The 14,436-nt window shown below is 36.9% G+C and overlaps 2 protein-coding genes across 2 annotated transcripts in view; one reads left to right on the forward strand and one right to left on the reverse strand.

The window, feature by feature from the left end:
* LOC145999464 (uncharacterized) overlaps positions 1-11,278 on the forward strand; it is a 39,533-nt gene extending 28,255 nt beyond the window's left edge. The window contains exon 3 of the mRNA XM_083136427.1: positions 6,447-11,278. Within this exon, the coding sequence (XP_082992553.1) occupies positions 6,584-11,110 (4,527 nt within the window). The 5' untranslated portion in view covers positions 6,447-6,583 and the 3' untranslated portion in view covers positions 11,111-11,278. The remainder of the gene's footprint in view (positions 1-6,446) is intronic.
* A 2,069-nt stretch (positions 11,279-13,347) lies between these two features.
* Positions 13,348-13,854, reverse strand: LOC145999219 (uncharacterized). The gene has a single exon (XM_083136153.1). The coding sequence runs from the start codon at positions 13,852-13,854 to the stop codon at positions 13,348-13,350; it is 507 nt and encodes a 168-aa protein (XP_082992279.1).
* Between the last annotated feature and the right edge of the window lie 582 nt (positions 13,855-14,436).

Below are 14,436 nucleotides of genomic sequence, written 5' to 3' on the forward strand. Positions count from 1 at the left end.
TGATGAAAATCATAATTGGATGCTCCATGGCAAAATATGGGGACAAATTTTGGTCTCTTGATCTTAATATTACAGCTATTACACAGGGCCATTTTGAATTTACCATCTGTATGAGAATGGTGTTTCACTTTGATTTTTGTATCTGAAAATTCAGAATCACATACCGGGCATTTTTCTGCATTGTTGAAATCTTCAATCTGTTTCTCTGTTAAAGGCAACATGGGTTTTGATTTTAATAAGATATTAGATGCTATGTCATGGCACTTATTTTCTATTTTATGTGCAAATTTTTTGATGGCATCTGCTCCCATGTGTGAATCTTTTTTACTAACTACACCATCCTGTACAATCACATAATAAAAGCTGGAAGGTTCATGTAGCTGGTATGGTGTAATTGAAGATTCTTCAGGATCTGGATTGCAGAATGCAAGAGGTTTGAGATTTGATTCAAAATCACAAACTATATATGCTGGGTGTTCCGACAAGGCTTCAAACTTTTTGAATTCTGCATTTTCACTTGGCATTGGCATCACCATATGAACAGGTTTATAGTTGCCACAGTATTTCAGATGCTCAATTAACTTGTTTTTGGCAATTTCTGCATTCACTTCCCGAACCCCATTCACCATTTTCCTGCCATCAAATACACTTAAACATCTTCTGCACAACTTGAATATTGTATTGGATTTGTCTATTTGCTTTCTCACTAAAGCTTCAAGATTATGTATCAGAGTGTAATGATATGTGCCATCCCCTTCAATTAAGAGCAAATCAATCGGAATAGCAGATTCATCATCAAATGTACTGATTCTGAGAGGTTCTATCAAACAATTGCCACGGCCAGTAGAACAAATAAAAACATTAATAGATAATTGTTTGCCATTGATATTCCTGGCCTTTTTTTCAAATTTATCAATATTCTGAAGAGACATTGGATATTCTAAACCCTCCATTGCTTCATCAAAATCATGTTCATGTTGTTTATAATAAGTTATTCTCTGAGGATTCCTTGAAACTGGATACAAAGCAGCTAAAATACACCACAAAAAGCATTTCTGGTCGGTATTTTCTATATTAACCACGGCTCTTTTGTTTTTAATATTGGCAGGTAATGGCAGATATGTAGATCCTTGTAATGGGCTGAATTCAGAAATATTAACATATAACTTGTGTGGAGATCCGCATAGGCTCCATCCTGACTCTTTTGCAGCAAATTCAGAGTGTTTAATATTCAATTGATCTATCAAACTGCTTATTATTTTGTCTGAATTTGCATTTGAATATACCGGTACTGTTTCTGTTATGTGGGGCTGTGTAAATTTTGTGCCATTTGGCTTCTTATATTGTGTAAACAATTTGAGGGACAGCTTATAAGAGCCATTTTGTGCATTTAGAATTGCCTGCACATCAGGATTTATACTGTTCAAAAAATTCTCAATACCACATCTTGGCTCTGATACAAACCGATAATCCCTTAATTGGCCATTAAAACTGCTATGGATAGGTGGTTCATAGCGTGGATGTTTTGCCGGCCCAGCATTAACAGGTGCTTCATGCTTCCTTTTCAGACCAGATGTAGATGGTTGTGGGGGCAATGTTTGGTTGTGGGGGCAATGTTGATGACTGTACATAAGAATTACACTTATGCCATTTGTAATATGCCTTGCTTAATATTTTATGGCATCTTGGACACATTTTAGTAGTTTTTCTGCATTTCTTAGAGTCACAAATACGGCAATGCCTAGCCCAATGAGAACTAGATATATTTTTATTACACTGATTGCAATATTTTTGTTTTGGCATTTTTGTTGTTGTTTATTATATAAAATTTCTTGGGGTTCAAATCAAAATTCTATACAAAATATCAGTTGGGTTCAGCAGTTAGTGGCTGAGCTGGTGCTTTTATACCCAAACAACAGCAGTAACTAGGTTTTGGTGATAGTTTTGCTCTATTATGCTGATGTACAACACACTTCACCAGGTTTAAAACCTCATCTCTATATCAACTAAATACAATTCAAAATTGGATTTTGAACTGTGCAATAAATATTCTGTAAGTCTCACTTGTGTTTATATTAACAGAACAAGACAAAACCAGAATTGTATTCAGGATTGCATGTTTTCATACAAAAAAGCCATATTTTTGACAAGTTTATAAACAACAATCACACAGATATAGCTTTTACACACATGGCCGAATCTGTCTGGGGGGGGGGGATTCAAGATTCTTGGGATTTTGACAGAAAAATACACTGTGAACAATAAGATGAAATGGGAACTTGCTATTGTTTTAAGTATAGGCAAATATGTCTAAGGGGCTTCATCTTTTCTACACTTCTTCAGAGCATATCACACCTGAAGAATTGGGGTATAAGCCCCTTTTGCCTTTGTTTTAAGTATAGGCAAATCTGTCTGAGAGGCTTCACCTTTTCTACACTAGAATTCAAAATTCTTAAAAATTCAGAGCATATCACACCTGAAGAATTGGGGTATAAGCCCCTCTTGCCATTGTTTTAAGTATGGGCAAATCGGATTGTTCAATCAAATAGCCTCTCCTTTTCTACACTTATAAGTGGTGCTTATCCTATAGCCAATCCTACTACTCTGATGTGGTGCTGCGACCGGATTAACGTTCTGGTATGGGGTGTCCGGTGACGAATGGCAACATAGTGTATAATATTTATTACATAAATTAAATATGGGGGGATGAGATTGTAAAAACTGGTTGATAGATTTGAAAACCTCCCCCACCCCCTCCAAAATAAGTTCCGACGTCCCTGGCTCATGTGGACAACTCTGCACTTTGGATTCTTCTTGAAGGGTGAGATTGTCTCGAATCTTCAAGGCATAATTTTCCTCTGCAGTCTTAGGCGTCAAACTGATGGTGTTGCACCATAGCACTAGAAAAAGTTAAACACTGTTAAACTTTTGACGCAGAAGGGATCTATGTGAACGGAAATCTAATGTTAAAAACCCACTACTAGCAACTCCCAAGCCTGGGTTCAGAAAAAAAATTACATGCTTTTAAGATTACCACTGTACCACATTAGATGTTGACTGACTGGATGAAGTGTATAAAGTGCTTTGAGTAGCTGCATGAAACATGTACAGTCACGGACAGTTCTTGGTTGTAACGATCCCGCTGAAAGTCAATGGGGTTGTTTACAAGCCAGAAGAGTCCGTGAATGCACTTATGTCCATAGGGTTGATGTATTACATAGAAGTGAGGGAAAAGATGCAAAAGGATAATTTTTGCAGGCAATAAAATTAAAACATTCACTTTTATCTGGCTTTAAATTCTAGGTAAACGTTATAATACGTCAAATCAGGGGCGTAACATACAGGCGGGCAGACCTAAGCTTATGGGGGCCTGAAAAAAGTAAAAAATAGTGTCACATTTCTCAAGTGAAACCTTTACGCAAAAATTCACGATAACTTGCTTTGACATTTTGATCCATTTATTATTTTCTTGAATAAAAAGCACTCTGTCTTGTATTTTCTTCTTTCTCTTGTCCTTACACTCTCAATTTTAATATGTTAACAATAAAGCACCTCTAATTTCCGCAGAGCGAGGTGTGAGGCATTTAAATGCTTACGTTGTTTCGAACTCAAGGAGGGTAGGTTAATATTAGCAGTTCTTCCTTCCTTGCTACAGCTTCAGATTTCAGCTCCCGGAAAACAGAAAGACATTTTTAGGGTGAGTCAAATTATTAAATATCATTTTCGTCAGTAATTTATTATTATTTAAATATGATAAATTGCTGACGTATCTCTGAAAGTTTTGTATCGATTCACAATGAGATTTCAAATTTAAAGAACGGATGGGGTTCTAGCATTCTAATCTCGCCCAAGGCCTCGCGATATGTTGCTATTCGCCAAAAGTGTCCGTGATTGTACCTTAGCTTTGGTATTTTATGGTAGATTTTTATTATATAAATAATGAAATAGAAAAATGTACACAATGTTATAGGGTTTAGGGCCTCGCAAATCTCAGGGCCGCCACGGAAGTTGGCATTGTTAAAAGAACAGGTGTCGTTCAAAACAGCATTTCACATTCCTTTCCTTGCAGGTTACATTGTCTACATACAAAGTGTCAATTTTTTATCATAACCAATAACGGTTTATCATAATTCTCTTTTGTTTACTTTGCATTGAATTTTGACGCTGTTGTGAAATGCTCTTTCATGTAAAATAATAATCTCACTTCATGGTTTCATTCTATAATTAAACTAATAGTACACATTAACAACTTGTTATTAAAATATTTGAACACGAATCTTATGTAGTTCTTTGTTTGTAATATGATTTCAGTGATTTTCAATATATTTAAGTCTGTGAAAAGAATCCGTGAAGTCAAGAAAAATGAGATTAGTTTCTTAATTGGAAGCACCAGCATCCTATAAACTCGTAAAAACTGAATGTAAATAGTTATTTTATTTGGCGCGGGGCCCGAGTTGCCTCTCCATAGGACCGGCTATGATAATATACTGCAATTACATATTTTTTTTTCCCGATCCCGGTCTCCTCTCCGCACTCCTCTACTACAGGGACAAAAGTTGGGGGTAATAGCCCCCCTTTTCCCGCCACTGCTGAAGTAGGTTAGGATTCATATTCATCTAAATTTCAGAAACAAAATATTATAGAATTACTATCCTCGTCCTGGAAAAATCAGGGTGAAATATTTCCTGCTGTCTGAACAGTTTATATAGCAGAAAACAACCTGCAGTGTCATAAAAGATTCTCCAGATCATTTTTTCTTTCCAAGTACAAAATTATGTTACTAAAAGTAAGCACCTGCGCTTCATTCAGTTATACAAACCAATGAATCGTATTGCAGGAGAAAAAAATCACGGCATAATCAAAATCACACATTGTGTATTCAGATATTAGTTTCCAGCTTCCACCAGTCTCAAACTTACAGGACGGTACGAAACAAAGAACTGAACAGTTTCGATTTCTAAAGTAAAGCACGCGTCTTTCTTGTCGCACAACAGTTTTGCTACCTTGTGCATACATAGCTAGCCTACCTAACCTAACCTAACCTAACAACGTAGGCATTTAGCCTAAAATTAATAGGTACTGTCTGCTGCCACGTTCTTTTTCTGCTGGAACCTCAAAAGAGATGCACATGGCAGCATGATTTCATCATAACACATACTGTGAAGTTGTAGCGATTTCTTTCACAAAAATGTTTTAAGATTAGGTCCCTTAGCATTCTTCTAATAATAAACCTAAATGCTCTCGTAGTTAGGTTAGGTTCCGTTAGCATTAAAATAATATCGCTAAATGCTTTCTAAAGAAAAATTACCTGTACATTCATTCCCACTAATCATAAACTTGAATTTCTCTCATCTTAATCTGTTCTTAAGATTTGTAACATCCTCTTAGCAGATGAATTACGTGGCAGGAGCAAATTTGATGCTTATTCTTACTGCTGACACGTGCGTGGCAGCAGACTCGGCCAAATTAAAAAGCCTTCTTCTTTGACGTCAGAACATAAGATTGCTCAAGTGTTGTGTGCGATAAGTGATACCCGTAAAGCACAGAATAATTTACACAGATTCAATGAAAAGACAGGGTTGCCAAACAAAAAAAAAATATAACAGACTATAAAATATCAAGTACCAAAATATGTTTTAAACACTTCTAAAAAAACGTTTAAAACACATTGTTTTAAACGTTTAAAACATTTGTAAAAAACAAAGCCGTGTGTTTTAAACATTTAAAACAAAGTGTTTTAAACATGCCAACCCTGTCTATATGGATATTTTTTAAACATTAGACAAGAAAACATCTTCAGCCATGAATGTTCAGTATTCGGAAAATGTTACTAAGGTGTAAAAAAGTTCTTGTACCAAGTAAAAATAAACATGGATAAAAAGCAGCTGTCACACTATCCTTTGCTTATACTTTTCAGCATGTTAAGGAGACCTTGCACTTTGGAAATAACTTTTCTTTTCTATCGTGGCTTACTCACTTCACTATAGCATGTCCCAATTTTAGTGCCAGAAATTCATTGCAAGGTCCATGCATTGTGTAAAATTGTTGATATTACATTAAGATGGGACCAATATAATGTGTTCATTTTCAATGAACTGTCATAATAATGGCAGCTTTTAGCATATTCACTATTATTTCCTTGAATCCATGATCATTCTTTAAGAAACTCCAAAACAAAACTATTCACCTGGGCACACTAATTTTCAATATCCAATCAAGATTTATAACATGTGATGTGATGTTCCAAAGACCTCTACGAAAATTCAACTTCATTGACAAGTAATGAAATTGCGAAATGCTTGCTAGAGAAAGGGGTGAAAATGAAATACATAATACCACACGTATACGTCTTTTTATTTTTATTTTTTTTGAAAAAAAGAAGCAATTAATATTTAAAATCGTTATATGTTGGTGTGCAATTTTTTAACTTTCTTTTTCTGTTTCAGGGAACTGTTGTTGAAATGCAAAGGCATAGAATATCAAAGAAGACAGCTTAGCATTGTCAACATCGAGGTTTAGACAATGTAAAAAATCAGGAAGAGAGAGATTAAAAATTAACAGACATTGCATAAATATATTCACAATGGATGAAAAATCAAAGATTTTGTATGAAGATAGAAAAAAGGGGTTCCATAAGGAGTCACGTAATTGTAAAGCTCGAAGAGGCATAGAGTATCACATGAGGATAGCAGCATTGTTTGTGATTTCAGCTCTGAAGAAAGAAGGAATTCGCTACAATCTTTCAACTGAAGATATATCTGCTGAAAAGTTTGATGACCTAGTCTTCAAAATTCTTCAAAAGGAGAAATATACCTGCTGGTTTCTTCAAGCAAAGCACAGGAAAACAGGAGCAACAATTACTTACCATGATATTCTGTTTGATCAAAAGGGAGACTTCAGTCTCAGGAAGTACTTTAAGTCATATCTATCCATTAGCAGTCAGGGGGATTACAACGGGAATGCTGGGAAGACTTTCATTATATACACACCTGCAATGCTTGATTTTGACAACAATCACACAGGGGAAATATCCGGAGTGATGGCCTTTGGAAATAATGCTCTTACATTCAAAAAGGTAACTGTAGAAAACGATATTTTGGACATGAGTAAACACTCCATTTACGAGTTGCAACCTTTCGGCTTTATTAGAAATCACCTAAAGAAGATAAATGGTGCAACAGATGAGAACATAGATGGCTTCTTGAAACATTTCAGATTTGCTGTGGGTCAACCTACATATGATCAACTGGGCAATATTTTGCAGGAGAGAGTGAGGGAGGTGAACATAGGTATTAATCCAGAAACTTTAAGATATGAAATGTGCAACAATTTAGAAAATTGGTTCTTGAAAGATATCAGAAGAGCTGAATATTTCACAGAAAGTGATGCTGCTGAAAATATACTGCACGTGCTATCTGAAACTTGTAAGAAATCTGTAATGTTACATGATGTTACATTTGCTCCCTGCAACCACCTAGACAGTCATCTCAACAACAATGTGGGTATTATAAGTGTAAGCACAGAGAGCATAAAGCTTTGTTGCAACAAATTAACTCAGGTAGCAAGTGTGTGTGCAAAAACTTATGTGGTGCATTTTGAAGAACTGAAAAAAGTGAAAAGTCAAGTCATTTCTTATCTTCCTCTCAACACAAATGCAATAATAATAATATTGCTTGAAAGTATAGACAATAGTGAGGAAAATAAATCAGTCCTGGACTCCTTGACCAGCAGGTTTTGTCAAACCACAGAAGACAATAAGGTGTCGAAAGTTGTTTTCATACTGAACAACTCTTGGGAAAGAAACTTCAGAATGATGCTTGAAACACACAGAGGAATTGAGTTTCTGCAGGATGACAGGTACTCTTTTGATAGCTTCATCGATGAAACTCGAGGTTCAATCATGGGGAAAATGGTCACCTTTCAAGGCATTTCTGTACCCTTTAAGGAACTAATCAAGGAAACTGCCAAACCATCGTTCACCTCCCTTGATTTAGAGACATTAGCATCTGCATCAAGCATCATTGCAGGAAAGCCTGTAAATAGTGTGAAAGAAAAGTTACATACATTTGTTCCTCGCAGACTTTATTCCCAAAATGTTTTGCTACCAGAGTGTTTAGTTCAATTAAAAGATGATGTGTTTTTTATAGTGATTTCACAAGAAATGGTGCAGCTCTTTGGCAATTCAGTTGATTATGGACATTGTTCTGTAGTGCTTTCAAATTTCTTCGGTGTTAAATTGCCTGAATCAGAAGGAAACATCCACATAGTGAATCAGGAGGAAGACTATGAATATCTTGTGGCTCTCCACCATTCAGCCCCACACAGCAATATCCACAGCGTAATGATTTTTGCAGATAATAAGGGAATTATTCGTTTACAGTGGCTTTACACATGTGGCTCAATCCAACGACTGCAGAAATTCTTATGTAAGTATAAAATAGTAACAAATTCGGAAATTGTAAAAAAGCCAATTTCTGTACTTGTCGCAGAACCAGGTATGGGGAAGACCACTCTACTCTACCACATAGCAGAAGAAGAGAAGAGGAAGCACAGCAATCGATGGGTTGTCAATATCCGCCTGAAAGATATGGTCAACAAACTTCCTGGTCTGAATTCAAACTACAGTTTCTCTGAATATGCCAATTGTTGGAGTGGTGTGTTCCTGGAAGAAGAGACTTCAATCTCAAAGGTCCTGTTTCAACACAGCCTTCAAGAAAAAGGGAATTTCCTTATTCTCTTGGATGGATACGACGAGATCACATCAATGGAAGAGAGAGAGAAAGTGCTTCTACTTCTACAGAAACTGAAGGAGAACTTGCATGGACAGGTAATAATAACATCGAGACTGCATTTCAAGGAGGAGTTAGAGGAGGCAACTTCATCCTTTGCTTACCGCTTGAAGCCATTTACCACAACTGAACAGGAGAAAGTCCTTGCAGAAACATGGATTAGGAATTTGGGCATTTCTTCCACCGAGGAAAAGTCAGAGCGTATTCATGTATATGCACGAGAGCTGGTGAAAACTTTCTCTGAAAAAGTTGATGATGGGATTCAGAGTTTAATAGGGATTCCTTTGCAGGAAATGTTGCTTTGTGAGATGTATGAAGAAACCTGTAGAAGACATTCAAATATGGAAGATGTTCTATGTGAGCCTATAACATTTCATGCTTCTAACTTATTCATGCTTTATAAAAGCTTTGAACAAAAGAAGTACAAGGATTTGGCCCAGGACTATAAGATGATAAATGATGCTAAAATAAAGGATAACACCAACAAAATTATCCTCGAGGAGCATAGGAATTTTGCTATGGAAGTAGCCCTTAATGAACTGCTACCAAACTCTGAGGTCCGGTGTGACTGCTGCCTAAGAACAAAGCCAAAAACACTATGGTTGCTGGAAGAGGAGCACATTCTTAGTATTGGAATATTACAGAAGTCGGAGGGAGGAATAACTTCCTTTCTTCACAGGACTTTTGCAGAGTACTTCTTCGCATTGCACATTGTGCATATCTTAACAAAAAATGTACACTGCAAGAACTTCTGGAAAGCAATAAAGGGTTATTTATTGAACTACAGTAATTCCCTCATTCCAATCTTTGTAGATAGTGCTTTATATACAAGCAGAATTCATGCCGCAGCACTTTCAAATGACACAGAGGCAATTAGAGAACAATTGGATAATGGAGCAGAAATTAACCAACAAGATGCTCTGGGCAGAACTCCCTGTCACCTAGCAGCAACTCGAGGACACTTGGAGGCTCTTGAGTTCTTGCTCAGCAGAGACTGTGACGTAACAATAGTAGACAAACTACTTGAGCTCACCCCGATGGAAGTCGCTGTGAAGCTTAGGAAATGGGAAATATGTTCGGTATTTCTATCAAAGCACATACAATTTACTTTTACAGCCAATGAGAAATTAGAATCCATTAGATATTTTTGCAAAGAAGGAAAACCAAGAGCGCTTGAAGTAATTCTTGAAGACCTCCAGCTGTCAGCGACTCACACTTCTGAATTCAAAGAAGTAAGTGACTGGCTTAAAATGGCTGCAGATAATGGGCATGCTGAAGTTGTTGAGTTATTTCTTGACAAATTAGATCACTCAAGTCTGTTACGACATGTTCGTTTTTCTGGCATCGAGTGGCAAGATAATATTTTACCACGACAATTAGCCTGTTTTAGAATAATAATAGAGAAACTAATAAGAGGAATATCCTATATTCCGATCATTAAAATGAATTCAATGCTGGATAACAACAATATCAAGTATGCACTTTCCACTCTTTTGCAGTCTTGGTTGAATGGAGAATTCCTTCATGAGGCGATATTGCTAGCTCTCCTATTGCAGAACGACATGTTCTTGGAGAAAGCATTTCGTAAACTAGTTGAGGTAAAACTTGATATTGCTTATTACATTTTCCAACCATTTGAGTCACTTGAGACCATGGTGCACTTTGCAGCAGCACTCAATTTAGAGAACTCTGTGAAATTCCTTCTACGAAGACTCAAGCAAGAGAAAGTGGTTTTGTATCCAGCACTTTTCCCAGAGGAAGTAATGAAGGAGTCACTCCTTCACTTTGCTGCCAGGCATGGTGACCTGGATTTACTTTACTTTCTTCTCAACATAATCAGGGAAAACAAAGGAAGTGTTGCCTTCTACCTGGCTCAAAAGAATCTGCACGGAGGAACTTCTCTGCATGAATCTGCAAAATATGACAAATTTGAAATCTTAAAAGTGCTTGTGTTGGAAATGAAAAGTGAACAAACGTCCATCGTCTTAGAAACAGATGAGGAACTATTTCTCAATTGCAATGATGATGATGATGTAAGTATCCTTCTTGAAGGTTTGTTCCAGGAAATCATGGATCATAACAACAACATAGTGGCTTACATTATGAAATGTGACCATTACCAAAAGAACTGCCTTGCTTATCTCAAAGAAAATCATCGAGATGATAATTGCTGCTGTTCCAAGCAAATAGATGGCATGTGTTGTTTCAAATGGATAAAGAAACAAGTGGGGGACAAAGTATTAAAAATTTTTCAGAGCCACTTTGAGGCATTCAAGGTAGAAAATTTTATAAGCTTTCTACTTGCAAAAGGTAGTAGTTAGTGTCTAAAAACAAACATGTTGAGAAAAAAAATCGTGAATGACTATAATATATTCAAATCACTTGTGAATGGATCAGCGAAGGAATGCTAGTATTTTCATAATTTTGTAACAAAACTGGAGGCACTGACAACTTTCGAAAACAAAAATTTAAGATAAGGACCAAAAATGTTGTGGGAAAATAAATATAATTTTAGATTAAAATGGGAATAACGTATGGTAGCATATGAAAAGACATCTGCATTGAGGAGACTATGTAAATACTTGGTATTATGAAATAACTACTTAACACATATGTATTTATAAATTCCAAACGGAAATATAGACACACAAAATATTACATACACCCCTCTCCCCTCACACTCACACTTTCAACAGATCTGCAAAAACAAGACACCCCTCAACTCTGGCAACATAAAGAACTGTGTAATAGCTCTTTTGCACTCCTTCCATAGAACTAAATATGGATCTTCTGGTTACCAGTTATTCCCTTGACTTCTGAATAACTGTGATAGCATCCCGCAACAAGTTAGTGAATGTTAATAATTTGTCGTGTCTTAAGCATAGTCTCCACAAAATTTAGTAGCACGGAAAATCCACTTGAACCATCCATGATGAATCAGAGGAGGCGACAGCTATCACCCATGGAACTCAGTGTCATGAGCAAGTGGCAAACTACCAGCAACTGATTGGATTCATAGCATTGGAAGAATAGACAGAACCACGAGGTGTGCCCATGAACACCTTAATGGTCTACTGTGTTTGGTTTACACTCAGTTTGTGTAGAAATTAAAAGTAGAGTTTTGGGAACAGTAACTAAGTTGAAAGATTGTCAGTGTAATAAGAATAACGTGTGGTAGCCTATGCAACTTTCAGTATCACTTAACAACATTCATGTAACAATAATTTACTGGGAAAGGCAATCAGTGCAGTTTTAGGATAGGTGGAGCAGTTAATATTTTTTTATCTCTAATCTGCATTTGCTTCATACATTCCTTGTGTCAACTTTTTCCCTTTTAATTATAAGCAAGAGCTGTCCATGAGGCAACAAAGACAACTTACTTCTAGAGAAAACAGCGACGTAGAGTAAAATTTTAAAAGGTTTCATTATTATTATGATTATTATCTCGATAAATTACCCAGTGTGAATTTAAATACAAGGTAATTTATTTTGTTTATTCAGCATATAAAAATGGAATAAATATATTGGAAAGAGAAGACTAGAGTCCTCTAAATTCATCATGATGTTAGCTGAATTTTCAAACCTTTTGAATGATTGGTTTATTTTACTTTGCATTTTTGCACTTTCGGCTAATCACAAAGATGAGGATAAGTGATGATATGTTGAAATTCATGAAGGAACACTCACAAATAACACCCATGCCCAGGCTATGATTCGAACCTGGAACCCCTGGTGTCTTAGCACCCCAACAGATCAGCCTTTTGAATAATTTCATTATTAATTTTAACTTTGGGAGCATCTAAATCGGAAGTTCTAGCTACGCCTACATATGGAAGACAGTGGAGCAAATAATCCCTGTATTTTTTCAAATGACATCAACTTGAAATCAGGAGAGAATTGAAATTCACATAGACTCGCAGACTTAAATGAAGAATGGGAGGTGGACCACATAAATGACTGGAATCAAAAAAATATGACACATTATATTTGTTAGATAAATTATATAAAATTAAATAATCTTTTAAATAGAAATCCAAATCATCAGTATATTAAATAAGAGCAAAGTGCATTTGTCAGATTGATATATCTATTAAAAACATGCATATCCAACATATGAATGCATAGGAACTTGAAATAAGGTGAAATGTAGAAACAAGAGATGCATTGTTTGTGATTAAATGGATTTTTTCTGGCCTCTTCCATTACTCCATCAGTTGTTACTATATTTAAAGTAATGATTAACATTAAAAAAATTAATGCTTGTAATGATATGTAAACATTATATATGTCCATGTGTAATGTATTTAAGTACTGAATGTACCTAGTCATATCATTAATTCTGTTACAAAGTTAATAATGAACTACAGGCACAGTGAGCAAGCTAATGTATTAATATTTGGATGATACAAAGGTACAGGTCTTGCCAACACAGAGCACCAATCACTGTTCAAAATGGCCACCTCTGGCTTTCACACAGGCCCCGAAGTCTTTGAGGCCAGTCTTCGATTGCAGCACGCACGGTCTCAAGGGAAAAGTACGCCACTGCCTTCACAAGAGATCACTTCAGACTCCCAAGGTTTGGATGCCTCTTCCTACAGAACATGCGCTCCAAAACGGACCACAACCTGTAGTCCAATGGGCTGAGGTCGAGGCTGCTGGAGGGCCAATCAGCCGGAGCAATGAAATCTGGCACATTCCTCTGAATCCACTCCTGTGTGGTCTTTGCCTTGTGGGCCAGTGCTGAGTCCTGCTGGGAGCTCCATGGCTCATTGTTGAACATGGTGCGGGTCAATGATTTCACAAGTGGCTCCAACATTGTTGCTTGGTACACATTTGCAGATGTTTTCACACCATTTTTACAGAAGTGGAGGTAAGTTGTGCCATCATACGAAATCCCCCACCAAACCATCACTGAGGCGGGATGATGGCCTCTGAGGATCCGTGGCGTGTTTTCACGAGCTTCCTGGGATGTCGAGGCATAAACACAGTTGTTTTGACGATTGTAAGACTCCTCAATTGTGAAGGTTTTTTTCGTCCGTGAAAAGAATCCTCCTGTGGCCACCATTTGCGTAACGCTGAAGGAGTCTTTTTGTTTTCTGCTCCCTCTGGACCTTAAGCCGTGGAGTGAGGAAGTGACCAGTATTTCGTCGATAAGCGCAGAGTCCAAGGTCACTTCGGAGCACATGCAATATCGACTTTTTCGAAATGTTCAGCTCTCGAGCCATCACTGCTTGTTTCCTGACAGGATTTCATCGAATCCGCACCGCCACTACTTTCACGAGCTTCTGGCACCTCACGCTGCTAGGCCTACCTTTCCTCAATTGTCCCTGTCTCACAGTATCTGTTGATGGTCGGATGCACCAACATCCTGCTAATATTCAGCTTTTTCAGGGTGTTGAAAATGTTTGATGGTGATTTGCCAACTTTGTGCAGTACAATTACTGCCACATGGTTCTCGTATACACCCCCACTCCATTCGACTCGCAGTGAAATTCACCTCTCCGCTACCACAGCCAAACACACAATGATACTGGTTGTAGTTTGATCCAACATTGTAGGGTTACCTTGCCAACCAGTGTTGCCATCCCTGTCAAAGCTTTGTAACATAATTTATGATATGACTAGGTATTTCACTTTGGATTATGTA

Source organism: Lepisma saccharinum, chromosome 15 (genome assembly GCF_977018435.1).
Source record: "Lepisma saccharinum chromosome 15, izLepSacc3.1, whole genome shotgun sequence".
In the NCBI taxonomy this organism is placed as follows: domain Eukaryota; kingdom Metazoa; phylum Arthropoda; class Insecta; order Zygentoma; family Lepismatidae; genus Lepisma; species Lepisma saccharinum.